This window comes from Triticum urartu, chromosome 3, assembly GCF_003073215.2.
Source record: "Triticum urartu cultivar G1812 chromosome 3, Tu2.1, whole genome shotgun sequence".
In the NCBI taxonomy this organism is placed as follows: domain Eukaryota; kingdom Viridiplantae; phylum Streptophyta; class Magnoliopsida; order Poales; family Poaceae; genus Triticum; species Triticum urartu.
The window spans coordinates 703,445,753-703,468,737 of NC_053024.1; the positions used below are offsets into that span (position 1 = coordinate 703,445,753).

At 49.4% G+C, this 22,985-nt stretch overlaps 1 protein-coding gene across 1 annotated transcript; it reads left to right on the plus strand.

Annotated features, from left to right (window-relative positions):
• Window positions 1-11,477: 11,477 nt before the first annotated feature.
• Window positions 11,478-13,665, plus strand: LOC125546042 (scarecrow-like protein 3). The gene has a single exon (XM_048710159.1). The coding sequence runs from the start codon at window positions 12,019-12,021 to the stop codon at window positions 13,360-13,362; it is 1,344 nt and encodes a 447-aa protein (XP_048566116.1). The 5' UTR covers window positions 11,478-12,018; the 3' UTR covers window positions 13,363-13,665.
• Window positions 13,666-22,985: the final 9,320 nt, after the last annotated feature.

Genomic DNA, 22,985 nt, shown 5'->3' on the forward strand with positions numbered 1-22,985 from the left:
TTTATTTTTGAGTAATTTTTTTGTATAGTTTTTTTTATTTTCTGCATTATTTCTTTTTTCTATTTATTTTATTCTGGAAATTGAATGCTGCATACTGAACAATTAGGTAAATGACCGAAAAACAACAAATGATGTCAGAACATATTGGAAATTGATGACTCGCTTTGAATGCTGCATACTGAACACAAAAGAAGTCTAGAGTTCAAATAAGTTTAAAAAACATTGAAATGGCCGTGTAACAGATGAGTTCTCGTCCAAAACCCTGATACTCCAAAAGAGTATGTCCAGTTTGTACACGAAGTGCGTTCAGTTTTTGCCGTGACCCTCTCTACTCTTTCGCGCATGCTATGCGGGTGATATGATGATACCATGCCAAGTTTCAACATTTTCAGGATTCATTTTGTAGTGATTTTCAATTTCACGGCCATTTAGCTCTCTAAAACAATTAGGTAAATGACCGAAAAACAACAAATGATGTCAGAACATGTTGGAAATTGATGAAGTCGCTTTCAATGCTGCATACTGAACACAAAATAAGTCCGGAGATCAAATAAGTTTAAAAAACATTGAAGTGGCCGTGTAACAGATGAGTTCTCGTCCGAAACCCTGATACTCTGAAAGAGTATGTCCAGTTTGTACACGAAGTGCGTCCTGTTTTTGCCGTGACCCTCTCTACTCTTTCGCGCATGCTATGCGGGTGATATGATGATACCATGCCAAGTTTCAACATTTTCAGGATTCATTTTGTAATGATTTTTAATTTCACGGTTATTTAGCTCTCTAAACAATTAGGTAAATGACCGAAAAACAACAAATGATGTCAGAACATATTGGAAATTGATGACGTCGCTTTGAATGCTGCATACTAAACACAAAAGAAGTCTGGAGTTCAAATAAGTTTAAAAAACATTGAAGTGGCCACGTAACAGATGAGTTCTCGTCCGAAACCCTGATACTCTGAAAGAGTTTGTCTAGTTTGTACACGAAGTGCGTTCAGTTTTTGCCGTGACCCTCTCTACTCTTTCGCGCATGCTATGCGGGTGATATGATGATACCATGCCAAGTTTCAACATTTTCAGGATTTATTTTGTAGTGATTTTCAATTTCACGGTCATTTAGCTCTCTAAACAATTAGGTAAATGACCGAAAAACAACAAATGATGTCAGAACATGTTGGAAATTGATGACGTCGCTTTGAATGCTGCATACTAAACACAAAAGAAGTCTGGAGTTCAAATAAGTTTAAAAAACATTGAAGTGGCCACGTAACAGATGAGTTCTCGTCCGAAACCCTGATACTCTGAAAGAGTTTGTCCAGTTTGTACACGAAGTGCATCCAGTTTTTGCCGTGACCCTCTCTACTCTTTCGCGCATGCTATGCGGGTGATATGATGATACCATGCCAAGTTTCAACATTTTCAGGATTCATTTTGTAGTGATTTTCAATTTCACGGTCATTTAGCTCTCTAAACAATTAGGTAAATGACCGAAAAACAACAAATGATGTCAGAACATGTTGGAAATTGATGACGTCGCTTTGAATGCTGCATACTGAACACAAAAGAAGTCCGGAGTTCAAATAAGTTATTAAAAATAAAAAAGAGGTGCAATGCTGGTTAATTTGCTTCAAGCCATTCGGAATAGTGTAGACTGCACTACACATAGCTCAGTGCAATCTATGCTATTCCGCAAGGCTTGAAGCTAATCAACATGTAGGTGAGCATTGCAACTCTTCGTCATTGTCTGTGCACTCACGGCTTATAAACCGCTCATACTGCCTCTCTCTTGGCGAGGTGGAACTAAAAATTAGCTTACAAAGAAACTCTAGTACCGGTTAATGGCATGAACCGGTACTAAAGGTCTTCGTGGGGGCCTCAGACTGACCATAGCCTGACACAGCCTCATTAGTACCGGTTCGTGGCATGAATCGGTACTAAAGGTTACCCACGAACCGGTACTAATGATGCCCGCCCGCCTAACCGTTGGAACCGGCACTAATGGTCACATTAGTGCCGGCTTAAATTCAAACTGGCACTAATGTGTTTCACATTTAACCCTTTTTCTACTAGTGCTAGTCCGTTTCTTGCGTTGAATATGCACCTCATTGAGAATAACGATCGATGTTGAACTCTATGGCAAGAAGACGAAATTCATTTGAATCTTTTTTAGATCAACAGGGAGGAGGAAATTGGTTTGATTCTTCAGGGTTTACTTTTACGAGGCCCAAGTGAGAAGTGACTCGGTGCGTTAATTATATATATACTCCCATATATTTGTTGTATGTGTTTGTTTTTGTGAGAAAACTTCAAATCTATTCATCCTCGATCATGACAGTTCAACGAACAACATAAATGAGAAAAATTACATCCAGACCCGTAGACCATCTAGCGACGACTACAAACACTGAAGCAAGCCAAAGACGAGCCGCCGTCATTGCCCCTCCTTCACTGGAGTCAGTCAAAACTTTTTGGGGACCCTATGAATAGGGGATTAGTAGGCTAATCGGCAAGTTAATCGACCATTTAATCAATTAATCGGATAATTTATCGGGTAATCGGCTACTCGGGACCCTATGAGTAGGGGATTAATAGGCTAATCGGCAAGTTAATCGACCATTTAATCAATTAATCGTACAATTTATCGAGTAATCGGCTACTCGGGGACCATATGAGTAGGGATTAATCGGCAAGTTAACTGATTAATCGGATGAATTCTTGAACAGGGGTTGTAGTAGGCAGTCGATAAGTCGTCGTACTAAGAGCCCATAGGACCAACGCGGCAGATCAGCAACCGCAGCCGATGCAGAGTAGTGTAGATCGAAAGGATCTAACGTGAAGACACACATACGTAGATGAAGTACGACCAGATCCGTGCAAATCCTCCACGGGAGACACATCTCCAGTTCTCCACATGCCCACCAACAATACTAGACACACCACAAGGACAGGTGCTAGAAGGGAAGAACCTTATTCTATCTTCAAGGAGCTGTCCTCGTCTCATCTTCCTGAACGGGACACAGACTCTAACAAAACTTCAAAAAAACATCGGGAAACAATGCCTCCTGCCGGCAAGGGCTGGTATCCACCATGTCGCCGTGATCCTAAGGCCACTGAAGACGAGACGAGTCAGTAGTGCCTGCGGGATACAGTGGAACCTTAGACTTTTTCTTAGGGGGCGAGACGGACCGGCCACACGCGTCACGCGACAAGGTCATGCGAGTGGCATATTGTGAAGTTAAGGAAGCTGGTTACACGTATAAAAAAACTTGTTGCTGACTAGAAAACAACAGCACATGATCGATCACATGGACGTTGTATCGCGTGTAACGCGCAGATCTTATTAAACTAAAAACTGTGCCACCTTTCACGCCTTCACTGCCTGATCAATGCAAGTGATAGTACGACTATTGTCGATCAATGCTGCTACTCCGTTGAAGATATGCACAACGGCCCGCGACCAGTGGTCAGCCGTAGAAAAACCGACCGCATGCACATGCAAAAATCCAGTCCGAAACCACCAAAATCTCCAAAAACAGCTGTTGCCCGGGCGGAGGAAACTAGAGTACTACACGAGAACGGAGGCGTGACGAGTCGCGAGCGTAGGCAGTACGCCATGCAGGAAGCTCCTAGCTGAATCTACGTACATAGCTTCCGGCTTTGACGGATTTTTGTCCTCGTAGTGACCGTCGGTTGTGTCGGCCGCCGGCCGCGGTCTAATTTATCCGGTGTTTTCCACGGTGGTGACTCATACTCGTAGTACAATCAACTTTCTGGATGCGTGGTAGACTGCATGCATATCACCTTTTTCTTCCCGGATATTTGCGTAGATGCATGACTCACGACGCAGACTTAGATACGCGTCTACACTGTGAAGAGTACGTACGTGTATGCATGTGGACAGCTGGTTTCGCAGAAGAGAAACCGCCCCCAACTAATGAAGCTGGATGAGAACAAGGTACATATACGCGGGAGAAACCAATAAACACTTAGCACGTGACAATGCGGATAGATCATCAGGCGGATAAGCACACCTACGCTACGCGAAACTGTTCGTAGACATGCATGCCCCTCGCTGGCATGATGGGCCGTTTTCGTCGTCGCCCCGCCAAAAGACACACGAAACCGAAGCGCCTCCGTAAACTTGTTGTCGTCTCGCCTTTTAATAGGAGACGGCGAGGGTGGGTGGCGCCACCGCCAACGCCACCGGACAAACGGCCCCGCGCCAACGCGCTAGGCGACGACACCCGCATTAACCTGCTCGCTGGTCCGCACCGCACTCTGCCTCCCCCCCTTCCCTTCGTCCACGTGTTCCTCCCTTGCTCATTATCCGTGGATTAGTTTTCATTTTCTGGGATCCTCGACGGAGCACGACTTTGCTGCAGCTATGCGTGCGTGGCGTCTGGTGAGCACTGCCGTTTAGGCTGTTTTGACAGTTTAACATGGCGTTGATTTGCCCCCCTGCCGAACAAAACATCGACGGAGCTTTGCTTGCTTGCTTTCACACGCATTTTCTGCGTACTACTACTAGTGCCAAGCATTAACGCACAAGGGGCCGGCCGGGTGGAGGACTGTTTGCATGCCCAGCTAGCAGCCATGGGATGCACCGCCCCACATGTCCGTGTACACACACGTCCACAGTGCACACAAGGAGGTTCACCCTCTTGTCTGCTTCGTTTTCCAGCCGGTAGTAGATTTTCAATGCGCCCAGAAGCAGCCAGAAGAGGAGAGGGAAGCGGGGAGGGAGCAGAGGAGGAGGCCGCGACGTGGTGTGTAGTGTAGCGTTGCGTTTTGTTTTGTTGCGGCGTCGTCGTCGCGTTGCGGTGTGCGGACGAACAACGAGGACACGCGTGCTTTATTATTCCACCTTCCCGCCACGTGAGGACAAGGCTCCTGCTACTACATTTATTGGGTGCGCCAAAAGCTATCGCCTATTATTAGCGGTGGCAGCACAGTGCGTCACAGTCATCTGTTATTAGCCATTTCTTGATACTACTCCATGCATGTCAGTAAGAAAATTGAGAGCACGAAAGCATGGGCGCCGTAGCAGCTGACTTTCTAGCTAGTACGTGGTCTCCGGTCTGCCGTGGACGTGGTGGTGTCCCGTTCCCGCCTCTACCTAGTTGGCTAAACCACTCCACTAGATTTTTTATTACCGTGCCACAGTACTCCTACTCTAGCTAGTGTTCAAAGGAGGAGAATAGAAGCGGCACGGTGCACTCTTTCACAGAAATTCTCCGGCCGCCTAGCTCCGTGCCAAGGCGCGGCGTGGGGTACAAGACAAGAGAGCGCCATCGAGATGGATGGGGACAAAGGACAGCCTCCCCCACGCCTTTTGTCGCGCCCCCGAAGTCCAAAATCCTCCGTTGCTTTCCTTCCTTCATTCGCTAGATACACCACCACCCACGTCCTCCTACTCCTCCTCTAACTATTTCCCTTCTAGTACTACTGTATATCCTTTTTTCTTTCTTTTAGCGAGCCCTTTGCCTTGCCCCTTTCTCATTACACTAGAACAGAGCATCTCCAACAACTGCCTTATTGTAGAGCAGCACTGTCTATTTATTCTTTTGGAGGACAAAAATGTCTCCAACAAACTGCAAAAAACTCCAACCGGGTCAAAATCGTTCTTAGGCAGCACAAAAAGAGGGCATCTCCGGCTACATATTTGCGGCACGAGCACTCCTGCCAAAAACAAGGGCAAATATCAAAATACTAGCACATTACGGGCTATGGTTACTGAAAACTATCACTTTTTGAAATTTCCCAACAAGCTAGGATGTTCCAAACAAAACTACCATGTTGGACTGATGATCGTTAGTTGATTTTAATCGCAATTATGACAGATTGGGTCCACTTGTCATGTGTGACGTGGCATAAAAGTCAACACCGTTTGCTTTGACCATCACGACAGTTGGAGCCCACATGTCGGCCCCTTAAAAAAGGCTACCAGCTCCCCGTAACTTTTTAGAAAAGCAATCACATCCCTAAATTTTCTTAGAAAAACCAATTGGATCCTTGTAATTTCTCAATAAAGAAATTAGATCCCTGCAAAAAAAAAAAAAGCAATGGGTCCCTATAATTGTTTAGAAAAAACAAATAGATCCCTGTAATAACCGGAAAAAAAATTGATCCCTGTATTAGAAATAAAAAATCAACTGCGTCCCTATAGTTATTTAGAAAAAGTAAATGGATCCATGTAATTTTTGTAAAAAAGAATTGAGATCGCTGCGGAAAAAACAAAAAAAGCAATCAGGTGCCTAATTTTTTTTGAAAAAGCAAACGGATCCCTGTAATTTTTGAAAAAGAGAAATCGCATCCCTGCAGAAAAAATAAAAAAAGCAATCAGCACCCTCTAATTTTTTGGAAAAAGAAAATGGATCCCTATAATTTTTGAAAGAAATAATTCAGATCCCCGCAGAAATAATTTAAAAGCAACCAGGTCCCTATAATTCTTTAGAAAAAGCAAACGGATACCTCTAATTTTTGTTAAAAAAAATCAGATCCCTGCAAGAAAATAAAATAGCAATCAGGTCCCAATAATTTTTTAGAAAAAGTAAATGGATCCCTATAAATTTATAAAATAAGAAATCACATCCCTACAGAAAAAAGAAAAAGCAATCGGGTCCCCACAAATTTTTAGAAAAAAACAAATAGATACCTGCCATTTTTGGAAAAATAAATTCAAATCCCTGTAGAAGAAAATAAAAAAAAGCAATTGGGTCTCTATAATTTTTTAGAAAAAGAAACTAGATCCTTGTAATTTTTCACAAAAAGAAATAGATCACTCTAGAAAAAATAAAAACCAATCGGGAACCTATAATTTTTGAGGAAAAGCAAACGGATCCTTGTAAGTTTTGAAAAAAAAAGAAATCAGATCAAGCAGCAAAAAAATAGCAATCAGGTCCGTATATTTTTTAGAAACAGCAAACGGATCCCTATATTTTTTTTTACAAAAGAAATCACATCCCTGCATAAAAAATAGAAAATCAATAGGGTCCATATATTTTTTATGAAAAATAAATTGATCTGTGTATTTTTTATCAAAAAGAAATTAGATCCCTACACAAAAAATAAAAATGCAATTGGGTCCCTGTAACTTTTTAGAAAAAGCAAACTTATCCCTGTAATTTTTGAAAAAAAGTAATCACATCTCTACAGAAAAAAATAAGAAGCAATCGAGTCCCTATATTTTTTTAGAAAAAGCAAACGGATACATGTAAGTTTTTTAAAAAAAATTAGATCCCTGCAGAAAAATTAAGAAATCAATTGGGTGCCTATAAGTTTTTAGAAAAAGCAAACGTTTCCCTGTAATTTTTGAAAAAAAACGAAATCATATCCCTACAGGAAAAAGCAATCCTATCCCTATATTCTTTTATAAAAAAATAAAACGGATCCTTGTAAAAAATAAAAAAAAATCAAGTCCGTGCAGAAAAAATAGAAAGCAATCGTGTCCATATAATTTTCTAGAAAAAGCAAATAGATCCCTGTGATTTTTTTAAAAAATAGATCCGTACAGAAAAAAACAAAATCAATCGGCTCCCTATAACTGTTTAAAAAAAAGCAAACGGCTCCCTATAATTTTTCAAAAAAAGAAAGCAGATCCCTGCAGAAAAAATAAGAAAGCAATTAGGTCCCTATAATTTTATAAGAAAGGCAAATGGATTCGTGTAATTTTTGAAAAAAAGAAATCAGATCCCTATAGAAAAAAACAATCGGGTTCCTATAATTTTTTAAAGAAGCAAACGGATCCCTATAATTTTTCTTTAAAAAAAGATATCAGAACCCTGTAGAAAAAAAATAAAAAAGCAATTGGGTCCCTGCAAAAACAAAAAAGGCAATATGTCGTCTTAACTTTTTAGAAAAAGCAATCTGGTCCCTTTAATTTTTGAAGAAAAATTGGATCCCTGTAAAAAAGAAATTTGGACTCCGCAAAACAAAAAAAGCAATCATGTCCTTGGCTTTGCCGCCGGCGAGCTCATCCCTGCCCCGGCTGTCGTGGCCTGGGATCGCCGGCGCGCGCCCACGCCGATAGCAGTTGCTTCATCTCGCGCATGAGAAGCTGACCATGATGGTTTATGAGCTCGCTGCTGCGTGGTGGGGATGGTGCAGGGGGCCTAGTCGGCAGCTCAGGCGCACTGCTGCGACCTCTCTTCTCCGCCTCCGACTTCCCCGCCCGACTATGGGTCCTGCCTCCTCCCTGGCTGCTGCGACGGGCGATGGCTCTGGTGGCCACGAGTAGCATGTGTTGGAGGGGATCCATCCATCACTAGTGAGCGCCCTATGTAGAGCGCTGCATCGGGTGTGTTGTGAGAAGAAGAGAAGGGAGAGAGAAATTTGAAGATGCTTACATGTGGGCCGCACTCGGTTTTAACGGTCTACTTGAATCTTTAGATAACGGTGTTGATTTTTTTGCCACGTGGAGCTGACAAGCAGACCATCCATGTCATAATCCTGATTAAAACGTAACTGTTCAGTCATTAGTGTTTTTTGGAATAGCCTCCCAATTTTGTGGCAACGCTTTGTGAAATGAAAAAGTGGTAGTTCTTCGTAACCCTAGCCCGTAATCTGGTAGTTTTTTGCTATTTACTCCAAAAACAAGAACAACTGCGCGTGTTTGTGAAATTTCCCTGCCGCGTCGGCGTAGCGCCTGACTGCCGCCGCCGTGTTTTGCACTGTCGACGGCTCTACCACTATCCGCCCCCTCCCCTGGCTCCGCCCCAACGTCACCGCTCGTGAGCGTTGTTTCGCCACGCAACCGAATCATGATCCAGCAGCACGCCTGTCGGTGTCAAAACCGGCGGATCTCGGGTAGGGGGTCCCGAACTGTGCGTCTAAGGCGGATGGTAACAGGAGGCAGGGAACACGATATTTTACCCAGGTTCGGGCCCTCTTGATGGAGGTAAAACCCTACGTCCTGCTTGATTTATTCTTGATGATATGAGTATTACTAGAGTTGATCTACCACGAGATCGGAGAGGCTAAACCCTAGAAGCTAGCCTATGGTATGGTTGTACGTTGTCCTACGGACTAAAACCCTCCGGTTTATATAGACACCGGAGAGGGTTAGGGTTACACAAGGTCGGTTACAAAGGAGGAGATATCCATATCCGTACTGCCTAGCTTGCCTTCCACGCCAAGTAGAGTCCCATCCGGACATGAGACGATGTCTTCAATCTTGTATCTTCATAGTCCAACAGTCCGGCCAAAGGATATAATCCGGCTTTCCAGAGACCCCCTAATCCAGGACTCCCTCAACGCCTTTTGCCACACAATTCAGTTTGTTGGAGGCCCGATTCCACCCGTAATGGCCCTCGGAGGTCCTCCGCGGGCATCAGCCTTTTTTGTTCCTCCTGCATTGGAGGTGTTCGAGCAATTGCCTGTAAGGTGCAAAAAAAAACTTAGAGATTGCTTTCCTGTTCTCGTTTTCACCCAAGTAGGTTGTGATGGAGATTTTGGTATTGTTGATGTTTTCGTCGGTTGGTTCATCCTTTCCATGGGGTGATTCCTCGTCGAACGAGGAAGAAGACATCACCGAAGAAGAGGACATCGTGGTGGTCTTGATGATGCACGTCGAGAAGAGACCATGAGTATTTGCACAGAGTCCGGCAAGGGGCTCACCAGACATTGATGCACAACTATTTTGGGCCGCCGAAACTGGTGTATCCGGAGAAATACTTTCGACGACGGTTTAGGATGTCTACAGAGTTGTTCCTTCACATTTCCTCATGTGTGAACATACATGATCCTTCGTTTCAGTTGAGGAGGAATTAATTGTGCCGCTAGCCTCGGACATAACACTAGGCACAAAGTGACTGCCGCATTGCGCATATTGGCCTATGGTGTCCTGACAGATTTCATTGATGATAATTTGGCAATTTGAGAGAGAACTTGAATCTTCCGTGTCAAACGATTTGCAAATGCGGTGGTTGAAGTGTTTGGGCTAGAGTATTTCAGCACCCAATGCTCATAACACCCAGAAGCTTTTGGAGATGAACAAAGCTCGTGGGTTCGCAGGTATGCTTGACTCCATTGATTGTATGTATTGGAGTTGGAAGAACTACCTAGCAGGATGGCATGGATAGTTCAAAGGACATAAGAAGGATGCTACCATCATTTTTGTGGCCGTGACCGATCTGGAGACATTGATTTTACATGCATATTTTGGGATGTCAGGGTCTTGCATTGACATCAATGTGCTCTTGCGGTCAGCCTTATTTGCAAAGACAATGGAGAATTATCATGGGGGGAGTTCCAAGAAAATGGGCGGACTTACAACATGGGGTACTACCTTGCGCATGGGATACATCCGAAGTGGGCTACCTTCGTAAGTCAAATTCGAACCCCCAAGGTAAGAAATAACTCTACTTCCATAATGCTCAAGCGGCTGCTAGGAAAGGTGTTGAAATGAGTTTGGATATGTGCAAGCCTAGTTTGTTATTTTGCGAGGACCGGCTAGGTTTTGGGATCAAGAGATCCTTTGATACATCATGAAACCTCTATGTGTGACCATGTACAACATGGTCACTGAGAAATAACCGCGGAGAAGACTTGGACTACACTTTCTACGAGCTCATGGGCAACCGGTACGGCTGTGTAGAAAGCAAGAACGAGCCTGACACTTTTTTGAGGCGTACCGTGACATTTGAGATGCTTTTATGCATGTGGATCTTCAAAAGATCTCATGGAGGAGTGGTGGGCATAAAGCGGGCAACAAAACGTCTGGTCGTTTCTATTCATGTGAACTTTGTTTGATTGTTTGACGAACATTTTGTGTTGAATTTGATGAACTTCGTGATAATTTGTTGTTGTGGATTGTTGAATTTGTTGACATAACTTCTTCTTGTTGTTGTTGAATTCATATCAATTTGATACGTATTCGTTGTACTTACTGTTTTTTTGGGCGGCTGTTGGAGTAATCGTGTCCTATTTTTAGGGCAGCTGTTGGAGACGAAACTTTTTCATGCCATAAACCCCAAATTTTTTGTGCCCTAAATTATATTTCAATAGCCTTTTGGTGCTCTAAAATAGGGCAGCTATTAGAGATAGTCTTACTGCTTTCGGGAGCGGCTAATTTGAGACAGGGTTCATTTACAGAGTGCATGAACAGTAAATTAGTAAAAAATAATTTGTTCTGAATAATTTTTAAAAATGTTTTTTTTTGGCATCTCGGATGCTTGAATGTGTAAAGGTACGTGCAAATTTTTATGGTGTTAGGACATCCGAGGAAGTCGTGACACATCATGGTTTAGAGCGAAACCATTTTTATGCAGAATCTCCTGAAATGTCATTTGAGCGCAAAATTTCGCATGATTCTAGAAAACAAGAGCATGTTAGATGTAAAAGAAACTCAGAAGTTTTTATTACTCTGCTTGCTACAATTTTTGGAATTTACCGTACATCACCGCTCTCAGCCTCGCTTTCTCTCACCTTCTCCTGCTTTGGTATTTTCTCCTTGAGAGAATGCTCGCCGTGTTTCCCTGCCTGCCTTGTTCTCCCTCTCTCTCTCTGCTACTACCACATTCAGTAAAGGCCACTGAATACCGATGCATGCCCGGCGAGTGCATGCAGAAATAAATGGCCCCGATTTCCCCTTTGTCCGCTCCGCTCCTCGCTCTGACCTGACGGGGACGGGGTGAATTGTATCCTTGCTCCTCGCGCCATTGCCCCTTGTTGCAGTCCTCTCGGACCTCTGCCCTTTGTTCCTCTCTGCTTGTCTCCTTCTCCTCCCTGCCGTGTCCTCCCACTCCTCTCTGCCTGGCCTCCTCCTCCACCCCCGTCTATTTAAGCCTCCTGCCTTGGTTTGTTCATTGGATTTCCCCTCTGCAGTTTGCACCACGCAGTCGCGAGCCAAAACCTCAGAGACGGCCGCCGTATAAATCGCCCGTCGTCCACCACGCCACGGCCGGCATCGGGGAGATAGATAGATAGATAGATAGACACGGAAAGGAGGCGACTTTGCTTGCTTGCTTCGTGAACCGAGCGGGATCGCCGAGCGGAGCGGGCGGCAGCGCTGGCGAGGCTGATGGTCCACCAGGACGAAGGCTCCTCCTCGTCGGTCACCTCCTCCCCGCTCCAGAACTTCTCCAACATGCCGCTCCACCCGCACCCCGGCGCCGGCGCCACGCCGCCCTGGATGCTCCGCGAGCTCCGCTCCGACGAGCGCGGCCTCTGCCTCATCCACCTCCTGCTCAACTGCGCCGCCGCCGCCTCCGCCGGCCGGCTCGACGCCGCCAACGCCGCGCTCGAGCACATCGCGACCCTGGCCGCGCCCGACGGCGACGCCATGCAGCGCGTCGCCGCGGCCTTCGCGGAGGCGCTGGCCCGGCGCGCGCTCCGTGCGTGGCCCGGCCTGTGCCGGGCGCTGCTGTTGCCGCGCGCGGGCCCCACGCCGGCCGAGGTCGCCGTCGCGCGTCGCCACTTCCTTGACCTCTGCCCCTTCCTCCGCCTCGCCGGGGCCGCGGCGAACCAGGCGATCCTCGAGGCCATGGAGTCGGAGAAGATCGTCCACGTCATCGACCTCGGCGGCGCCGACGCCACGCAGTGGCTCGAGCTGCTCCACCTCCTCGCCGCGCGGCCCGAGGGCCCGCCGCACTTCCGCCTCACCGCCGTGCACGAGCACAAGGACCTGCTCTCGCAGACGGCCATGGCGCTCACCAAGGAGGCGGAGCGGCTGGACGTGCCGTTCCAGTTCAACCCGGTGGTGTCCCGCCTGGACGCGCTGGACGTGGAGTCCCTCCGCGTGAAGACCGGCGAGGCGCTGGCCATCAGCTCCAGCCTGCAGCTCCACCGCCTGCTCGCCACCGACGACGACACCTCCTCCGCCGCCCCAGCCGACAAGGAGCGGCGTCGGAGCAGCCCGGACTCGTCGGGGCTGCTGTCCCCGTCCACCTCGCGGGCGGACGCGTTCCTGGGCGCGCTGTGGGGGCTGTCGCCCAAGGTGATGGTGGTTTGCGAGCAGGAGGCGAGCCACAACACGGCGGGGCTGACGGAGCGGTTCGTGGAGGCGCTCAACTACTACGCGGCGCTGTTCGACTGCCTGGAGGTGGGCGCGGCGCGCGGGTCCGTGGAGCGCGCGCGCGTCGAGCGGTGGCTCCTGGGCGAGGAGATCAAGAACATCGTGGCCTGCGACGGCGCGGACCGCCGCGAGCGGCACGAGCGGCTGGACCGCTGGGCGGCGCGCATGGAGGGCGCCGGCTTCGGGCGCGTCCCGCTGAGCTACTACGCGCTGCTGCAGGCCCGCCGGGCGGCGCAGGGGCTGGGCTGCGACGGCTTCAAGGTCCGCGAGGAGAAGGGCACCTTCTTCCTGTGCTGGCAGGACCGCGCCCTCTTCTCCGTCTCCGCCTGGCGCGGCCGCCGCTTCGACTGACCGCCGGCCGGCCGGCCATGTCTGCCTGGACTCTGGGTTCGATTTCACCACTACTAGTAGTACCACCCATGGACATTAGCTAGCTAGCTAGGCGTTTCATCGCATCGAAAATTTCATTTCTTCTTCTGATTGTTTTGTTTAGTACTTTGTTGTAGACCGAACTTGGGGCATGCATATGCATGCGCTGCTTGTTTTGGGCTGAACTTGCTGCATGCCTACGCATGCCATGGGTGTGTGTCTGTTGATAGTACTGTGTATGCCTTCCCGTTTTGGTTCGGATTAGTGCATAGATTTTGGTAGGAATGATGAAGTGATCTGCCGATTGATCATCGATTGGATTGGATCTTTGATCTTTCCGTTCGATCGAATCGAATCGTGCCCAAGAGGGCAGGCTGCATTTGGTGAAAAGGGGACAAACCCAGATGCGATCAGTTCCTGATGAGTTAGGTAAAAGGCTTGTGAGCCGAACGATTGAATGCTTTCTTGTCATCCAAAGAAACAAGGCGATTGCGGGACGCCAGCTGATGCCTCGGGTCGAATTCAACGCTTTCGTCGTCGTCTTAACTTTGTTGAAATCTAATTGTCGGGTTAAGGGGAGAAATTTTTGGCTTGTCTGAACGACTGAACTTTCACGGTCCTGCACCGCCGGGGAGCTTGCGCTATGTTTCGGATTCACGCGTGATTTTTCATAGAAAATAGCATGTACATATGTAAAACATGCTGAACTGTCCTCGTCGATGGCTCATCCGGAACTGATGCTGCTGTGATGGCATATATTTTGGGTATGTCTGGGATACATGTAGATGTGATATTCTAACCTGATAAGCATTATGTTTGTGGTCTATTTTTTTTGTCCTAGCTTTTTTTCTTTTGTTTTTTGTTGCTGCGTAGTTATTTTTGGAAGGTTAGATGTGACATCTTTAAAAAACATCTAGATGTGAATTAGACAAACTAATATATTTTAACCGGTGTGCGATGGTATCGGCTCACGAGCCGTCTTTGAGCTGGACACGAGCATGGCCCTGTTCTCCAATTAGTGCACCGCACAGTGGAGGAGTTGCACCTATCTATGCTTTGGTTCCTCGCCTTGTCATTGGACACAAGGCAACACGTGGCGATGGCATCGGCCGTTGGATCCTAGGCAGCCAAAGCTATTGCCTTGCTCTTTTGACATGCGGCGGTGATTGAATCCATCCACGGGATCCTCCTCTGCACCACCGTTCTTTTGCTTGGATGGAGTTCTTCTCGTTCCCTCAACTGCACTACCCACTGTACATTCATGGCCACGCTCTACAGACTGAAAATATGCCGCCAAGAAATTGATGGGCCACTCTTTTTCGTTGAGCTTGATACTAGATTTAAGCACGGCACGGCGCTAAATTTGTGATCCCGTCCGTTGCCGTTGCCGTGGTTTTTGCTCGAATTGGTGCGTGCATGCTCCAGCGTCTCGCACCGCCGCATTTGAAGTGCTACTCCGGGAGAAGGAGAGACTTTTTCTAGCAGCAGCAGTAGTACTACGAACCACGATGATGGGCGGTGGCTTTTTGGCGCGCCCGATAAGCCGAGCGAGCGAACCCCACCAGCGTTGTCGCGAGGCGCAGGGAGGGTGGAATAATTTAAGGCCTCGCGCAACGCGACGACGACGCCGCAACAAAACAAAAGTTTGCGTCGTCCTCTCCTCTCCTGCTGGCTGCTGCCGTGCTGCTGCTTCCCTGCTGGCCTCTTCTGCCCGCTTTGAAAATCTAGGCCGCATAGAACCCTACTCGATCGCTAGCGGACGAAGGGAAATTACTCCACGGCACACTGTGGTGGGTGTGTTGTACTGTTTGCCAGTGTGGGTGCATGCCGCACGTCACCGGCAAGCTGGGGTGAGGTGAATCTTTTATGCATTATACTCCCTCCGTTCCGTTTTAGTTGCCGCGGCGTTTTTTTTTTGCGAAAACCCCCTCCATCTATTTTCGACCGAACCCGCAGTCCTCGCACTCACTCTTTTCTCCGGCTGGCCGCCGTGGTCCGCTCGATGCTCTTCTCTGGCTCGCCGCCGCGCTCTCCCCCCTCCCCCTACCACCACCTTCTATCGCGTAGCTGCGCTCTCCTGCCCCACCTTCGGTGGCCTCGCCACGCTCCCCTCTTCCTTCCCGCGACGAACTTCCAAAAAGCTTGGACCTTTGAGTTCAAGCCGGCGACGGATTCCGTCGATGCGAGGCCGAAGGTGCCAGATCCAGACCACCACCAACGCGACGCCGGCGACTGGACGCCACGGGGAAGTCGGCGAGCTGCTGTCGTCCATCACGACGCGATGGTGGCGAGTTGGCCCTGTCAGGGACGGACCTGCGGGCAGGAGGAGAGGAAGGCTTCACTCCGCGGCCTCCTCGAAACCCGACAGCACCAAAAACAACAAAACCTAGCCTCGAGCTCGCCGGCCGGCCGCCCGCAGCCATGGGGCTATAGAATTACGGCCGCAGAGGCAAGCACGGCCACGAGGCTGGTGATGAAGCTATGTACCCAGGGTAGGGGCACGAACCCGTCCAAAGAGCCCTACCCAAGGACATCCCTAGAAGAAATCACCTATCAAGCGACTTGAAGGTACCCCACTCGACAGGTTCAAGACACTCGACCAAGAAGCTACCACCCGACCATGAAGCTAATCACTCGACTGCCAGGAGACCTACAGTCACTCCGTAGGCAAACGGTCAGCTGTTAAGTAGTTTTCATGGTCATTATAGCACTTTATTAGAGGCGTTACCAGTAACGCCCAATCTTAAATGTACCTTAAACCCTGCATTACTGAGGGCAGGAGGGGGCCGACGAACTCTATATAAGCCACCCCCCTCCTCAGTATGGAGGGTTCGCACCCCTGTAATCCATACACGCATAATCCAGTCGACCGCCTCCGGGCTCCGAGACGTAGGGCTATTACTTCCTCCGAGAATGGCCTGAACTCGTAAACCTCGCGTGTAACAACTTCCCAATAGCTAGGATCTAGCCTCTCCATACTCACCCCCCTACATCACTGTCAGAGTCGGAACCACGACAGTTGGCGCCCACCGTGGGGTAGGAATCTTAGCACTTAGTTGGAGAAGTTGGATCTTTTCCGATCCCTTTGATCATGGTTTCTTGCGGAGTTTTGGTGGAGGGCCGGGAGATCCGTCTCGGCGCGCTCACCTTCATCGCCGATGACTCCGCCTGGCTTCAGGAGGCACCACTCGACATCGACGCGCTCCCCGTCCGCGGCGCGACGCACTTCCGCGCATGCATTCGTGGCGTCCTCCCGCGGCAGCCGTCGACCCAGTATCGGTCGACCCCTGCGTCGTCTCCCCGCCCTGTCTCCCACCAGCGCAAGCGCTCCGGTCGGTCGAGACTTCAGCGGTGGGTGAGGCACGCCGTGGCCTGCCAGTCGGCGGCCCCACAAGTTGCGGCAATCGAGCCCGTCGAGTCCCTCTATGGCCTGTTCGACCTGTCGACTGGCTCCGTGGGGACCGCATCCGAGTGCGACAGCAGCGACCCAGCGGCTGAGGTTCTGGCGGTCGATGGAACACACTGTCCCCCCGGTTTCCCTTGCGCTGACGGAGCTACGGGCGGAGGCGACCCGTCGCGTCCCCACGATGAGTATCTGCCCGAACCTCTCACGTCGTTACAGCGAGAGGAGCTTCGCCGCCGGAACATGGATGCACTCCACACTCCTATTGTCGGAGAAACCCCCGAGGCCCGGGCCTTGGAGGACGTGCGCCTTGCTAACCTGGCCGAGCACACTCGACTGGAGAATCTCCAGCGAATACTCGATGAGCAAGCGCGTCAGCGGGCTCCCGAGTCCAGTCGACGTCCGCTAGCTCCCGAGTCCAGTCGGCACCGGCTCTTCTCACCGCCTCAGGTATATATCGAACCCCAGTTCAGAATTTGGCCGTTTCAGCCCGTATAGCAGAATCAATTCAGCCATCCCAGTCAGAGGCAGGCAGGGGCTTGTTGCAGATCAGAGCATTGCTCCGGGCGGCAGGAAACCAGAATTCCGCCGTTTCTCAGTCGCGGGATAGGATCCACAGTCGATCCATTGCAGCAGACACAGTCCAGTCGGCCCACAGCCCGAGATCGCCCCCGAGGAGTGAGGGACGTGATGACCGGCATGATCAGTACATGAGGAATGAGCAGTATGATCATCGATTCGGTCGAGATGATCGACGTCGAGTGCCAACCCCTCCCCCGAGGAGCTGGTCATATGCGCCTAGACGGCAAGATGACAGACGCCCTCACAGTGTTGGGCAGAGGATTCCAGTCGACCCCAGAGACCCAGGCTTTGATGCGAGGTCTATCCTCGTTAAAGGTTTGGTCGACAGGAACATGGCTCATCGAGAGGGCCACAACAGAGATGCGCCTGCCAACAGCAGCAGAGTACGTGTTTCATGGCCAGAGTGCTTCAGTCGAGCCATCAGGGCCGCAGTGATTCCTCCCAATTTCAGGCTGGCAACTGGAGTCAGCAAGTTCACCGGCGAGTCCAAGCCTGACACTTGGCTCGAAGATTACCGAGTGGCTGTACAGATTGGCGATGGCAATGATGAAGTGGCCATGAAGCATTTGCCTCTTATGTTGGAGGGCTCAGCTAGAGCGTGGTTGAATCAGTTGGCACCTAGCAACATTTACACCTGGGAGGACCTCTCCGAGTGTTTGTCATGACCTTTGAAGGAACATGCAAACGACCTGCAGGCCTCACAGAGTTACCGTCTTGCGTGCAGAAGCCGAATGAAACACTGAGGGATTACATCCAGAGGTGGATCACGCTGCACCACACAGTTGAGAACGTGCCAGACCATCAAGCAGTTTGCGCTTTCAAAGAGGGCGTTAAATACAGAGAGTTGAATCTGAAGTTTGGTCGAACTGGGGAGATGTCTCTGAATCGGATGATGGAGATCGCCACCAAGTACGCTAATGGTGAAGACGAAGACCGACTCCGAAGCGGCAAGCTCAAAGCAGTCGCCCAAGAAACTGGAGGAAACTCCACTCGGAAACAGAAGCGGAAGGCCGAGCCAGTTGCTCCCGGGGAGGCCCTGGCCGTTGCCCAGGGAAATTTCAAGGGGAACCCCAAGGGCACCTGGAAGCCCAAGAAGGTCAAAGATCAAGACGGGAATGATGTTTTGGACTTACCGTGTCACATCCACACCAAGAAAGACGAAGAGGGTAATTTTATTTACCCAAAGCATACCACTTGACAGTGCCGGCTCCTGATCCAGCAGTTCCAGGGCAAGCAGCCCAAAGATAAGGAAAAAGAGGCAGACAGGATTGAAGACAAAGAAGACAATGACGATGGATACCCCCAGATCAATTCCACCCTGATGATTTTTGCTGATGTTGAGAGCAAGAGTCGACTGAAAGTCATTAACCGTGAGGTGAACATGGTTGCCCCGGCAACACCCGATTACCTGAAGTGGTCGCAGACTGCCATCACATTCGACCAGTCGGATCACCCGACGCACATTGCCACCCCTGGGAGGCAAGCTTTGGTGGTCGACCCAGTTGTCGAAGGCACTCGACTGACCAAAGTATTGATGGACGGCGGCAGTGGCCTGAACATACTGTACTCTGAGACGTTGAAAGGGATGGGCATTCCGATGTCCAGACTTAGTACCAGCAACATGAGCTTCCATGGAGTCATTCCTGGGAAGAAAGCCGAGTCGCTCGGCCAGATTGCTCTTGATGTAGTTTTCGGTGATTCAAAGAATTACCGCAAGGAAAGGCTGACATTCGAAGTTGTGGACTTCCAGAGTGCCTATCATGCCATTTTGGGTAGGCCAGCTTACGCACGCTTCATGGCTCGACCATGTTACGTGTATCTCAAACTGAAGATGCCTGGCCCCAAAGGTGTGATCACTGTTACGGGCAGCCGAAAAAAGCAGAAGAATGCTTTCAGAAAGGCTCAAAGATCGCTGACGCTCAGATGGCAGTAGTCGAGCTGAAAGAGTACCAAAAGACTGCCGATCCGAGTGAATTGCTGCGAGCCAAGAAGCTCGCCTCAGAATCAGCTTTTCAGTTGGCTGGCGAAACAAAGACAGTCCACATTCACCCGACCGACCCCGACGCTGCTCCGACTCACATCTCAACGACGCTCGACTCCAAATAGGAAGAAGCGCTCATCCAGCTCCTCCGTGAGAACTGGGATATCTTCGCATGGAAACCCTCTGACATGCCTGGAGTTCCCAGAGAGCTGGCTGAGCACCATCTACGAGTCGACCCAAAATTCAAGCCTGTGAAGGAACATCTTCGACGGTCCGCCGTCCAGAAGAAGCAAGCCATTGGCGAGGAAGTGGCTCGGCTCTTAGCAGCAGAGTTCATCCGAGAGATTTACCACTCCGAGTGGCTCGCCAATGTCATCATGGTCCCCAAAAAGGACAAGTCGCTCCGCATGTGCATTGACTTCAAGCATATCAATCGGGCCTGCCCGAAAGATCATTTTCCCCTCCCTCGCATCGACCAAATAGTCGACTCGACTGCGGGGTGCGAGAGACTATCTTTCCTAGACGCCTATTCCGGGTACCATCAGATCCGTCTGTATGGGCCCGGCGAGATCAAAACAGCTTTCATCACTCCATTCGGGTGCTTCTGTTACGTCACCATGCTGTTCGGCCTCAAGAACGCCGGAGCCACGTTCATGAGAATGATTCAGAAGTGTTTACTCACTCAAATCAGTCGAAATGTAGAGGCATACATGGACGATATCGTGGTCAAGTCCCGAAAAGGTTCCGACCTGCGGGCTGACCTTGCTGAAACCTTTGCCAATCTCAGGAGGTATGATATCAAGCTCAATCCATCAAAGTGCATATTCGGAGTTCCAGGTGGAAAGTTACTCGGTTTTCTCGTTTCCGAACGAGGGATCGACGCCAATCCTGAGAAAATTGGCACCATACTCCGGATGAAGCGTCCTGTACGCGTGCACGATGTCCAAAAGCTTACAGGCTGCTTGGCCGCTTTAAGTCGATTCATTTCTCGTCTCGGTGAAAAGGCGTTGCCTCTTTACCGACTGATGAAGAAGTCTGACAAATTCGAGTGGACTCCAGAAGCTGATGCAGCATTTGCAGATCTCAAAGCTCTGCTCTCCACCCAGCCGGTGCTTGCTGCCCCAATCAGCAAAAAACCTTTGCTGCTTTAAATTGCGGCCACAGGATAAGTTGTCAGCACAGTACTTACGGTCGAGCGGGAAGAGGAAGGAAAGGCCTTCAGAGTTCAGCGCCCAGTCTATTACGTGTCTGAAGTTTTGACCGCTTCAAAACAAAGATACCCCCATTACCAGAAGCTTGTATATGGGATTTACATGACCACAAAGAAGGTTGCACATTACTTCTCTGACCACTCCATTACAGTCGTCAGTGACGCCCCACTGTCAGAGATTCTGCACAACAGAGATGCAACTGGTCGAGTGGCCAAGTGGGCGATTGAACTCCTTCCCTTAGATATCAAGTTCGAGGCAAAGAAGGCTATCAAGTCCCAAGCAATCGCAGATTTCATCGCCGAGTGGGTTGAACAGCAACTTCCGACTCAAGTTCACTCGGAGCACTGGACCATGTTCTTCGATGGATCTAAGATGCTTAATGGTTCCGGCGCGGGAGTAGTCTTAGTCTCCCCTCGAGGAGATAAGCTCAGATATGTTCTCCAGATTCACTTTGATTCCTCCAATAATGAAGTAGAGTATGAAGCACTTTTGTATGGGTTGCGCATGGCCATTTCACTCGGCGTCCGTCGCCTCATGGTCTATGGCGATTCGGATTTAGTGGTTAATCAAGTGATGAAGGAGTGGGACGTCAGAAGTCCGGCTATGACCGGTTACTGCAACGCAGTAAGAAAGCTAGAAAAGAAATTTGAGGGGTTGGAGCTTCATCACATTCCCCGACTGAAGAATCAGGCAGCTGATGATCTGGCAAAGATAGGCTCCAAGAGGGATGCCATTTCCAGCAACGTGTTCCTGGAACACATCCACTCGCCATCAGTCCAAGAAGATCCCTTCATAGAAGAAACCCCTCAGCCGAAAAGTGCCACAGATCCGACTGGAGTCGAAGTTCCTGCCGTGGTCGACCTAATCATGGAAGTCTTGGCGATCACTCCCGACTGGACGGTACCGTACATCGCGTATATCCTAAGAAAAGAACTCCCGGAGGACGAAGAAGAGGCTCGACAGATCGTCCGTCGATCCAAGGCCTTCACAGTCATAAAAGGACAGTTGTACAGAGAAAGCGCGACTGGAATCGGTCAGAAGTGCATAACACCGGAAGAAGGTCAGATGATCCTTGATGAGATCCACTTGGGGACCTGTGGTCACCATGCGTCCTCTCGGACCATTGTGGCCAAAGCATACCGAGCGGGATTTTACTGGCCAAGAGAAAATGAGATGGCAAAGGAGATAGTCGACAAGTGTGAGGGGTGTCAGTTCTACTCCAACATGTCACGCAAGCCCGCATCAGCCCTGAAGACCATTCCACTCGTCTGGCCCTTCGCTGTCTGGGGACTGGACATGGTCGGTCCTCTGAGAACAGGCAGGAGCGGTTTCACCCATGTGCTTGTGGCAGTCGACAAGTTTACCAAATGGATTGAAGCTAAACCCATCAAGAACCTCGATGCTTGCACTGCTATTAGTTTCGTCAGAGGACTAACATTCAGATATGGAGGCCCTCATAGCATCATCACTGACAATGGGTCAAACTTCGATTCAGACCAGTTCAGAGCCTTTTGCGCCTCTCAAGGCACTCGAGTCAACTATGCATCAGTCGCCCATCCCTAGTCGAATGGACAAGCTGAAAGAGCAAATGGTCTGATCCTCAAAGGACTAAAACCTTGACTAATGCGTGATCTCAAGCACGCGGCAGGTGCCTGGGTCGACGAGCTTCCGTCAGTTCTGTGGGGATTAAGGACCACCCCTAACCGGTCGACTGGAAGAACCCCATTGTTTCTTGTTTATGGAGCCGAAGCCGTTCTGCCAAGTGATCTCCTTCACAACGCTCCCCGAGTCGAGCTTTACACCGAAGATGAAGCAGAACAGGCTCGGCAAGATGCAGTAGACCTCCTGGAAGAAGAAAGAGAGATGGCCATGATCAGATCGACCATTTATCAGCAAGACTTGCGTCGATTCCATGCCCGGCATGTGAAGAATCGAGCCTTCCAAGAAGGAGATTTGGTCCTCCGAGTGGATCAACAGAAACCACACAAGCTTGCTCCTACTTGGGAAGGCCCCTTCATCATCACCAGAGTCCTCCACAATGGAGCGTATCACCTCTACAATGTTGATTGCCAGATCGACGAGCCGCGAGCTTGGAACGCGGAGCTGCTCCGCCACTTTTACACTTAATTTCCTTCCTATAAAGATGTAATAAGAGAAACTTCCGCAGTTCATTTTTATCAAAGTCAAGAGTGTTCCAATGATTGCTGTCACTTTTGTTTACATACGAAAACCCCGAGTGGGTGACTTAGCCGCGAATCCGTTTCGCCTAAGTTCAAAAAAAATCCTACTGAGTGTAGAGCAAGCCTCCCACTCGGGGGCTTAGCTGCAGTCCAGCACTCGCCTAAGTTCTCCTACGAAGAGACTTAGCTGCAGTCAGCACTCGCCTAAGTTTGAAAAATCCTACCGAGTGGAGAGCAAACCTCCCACT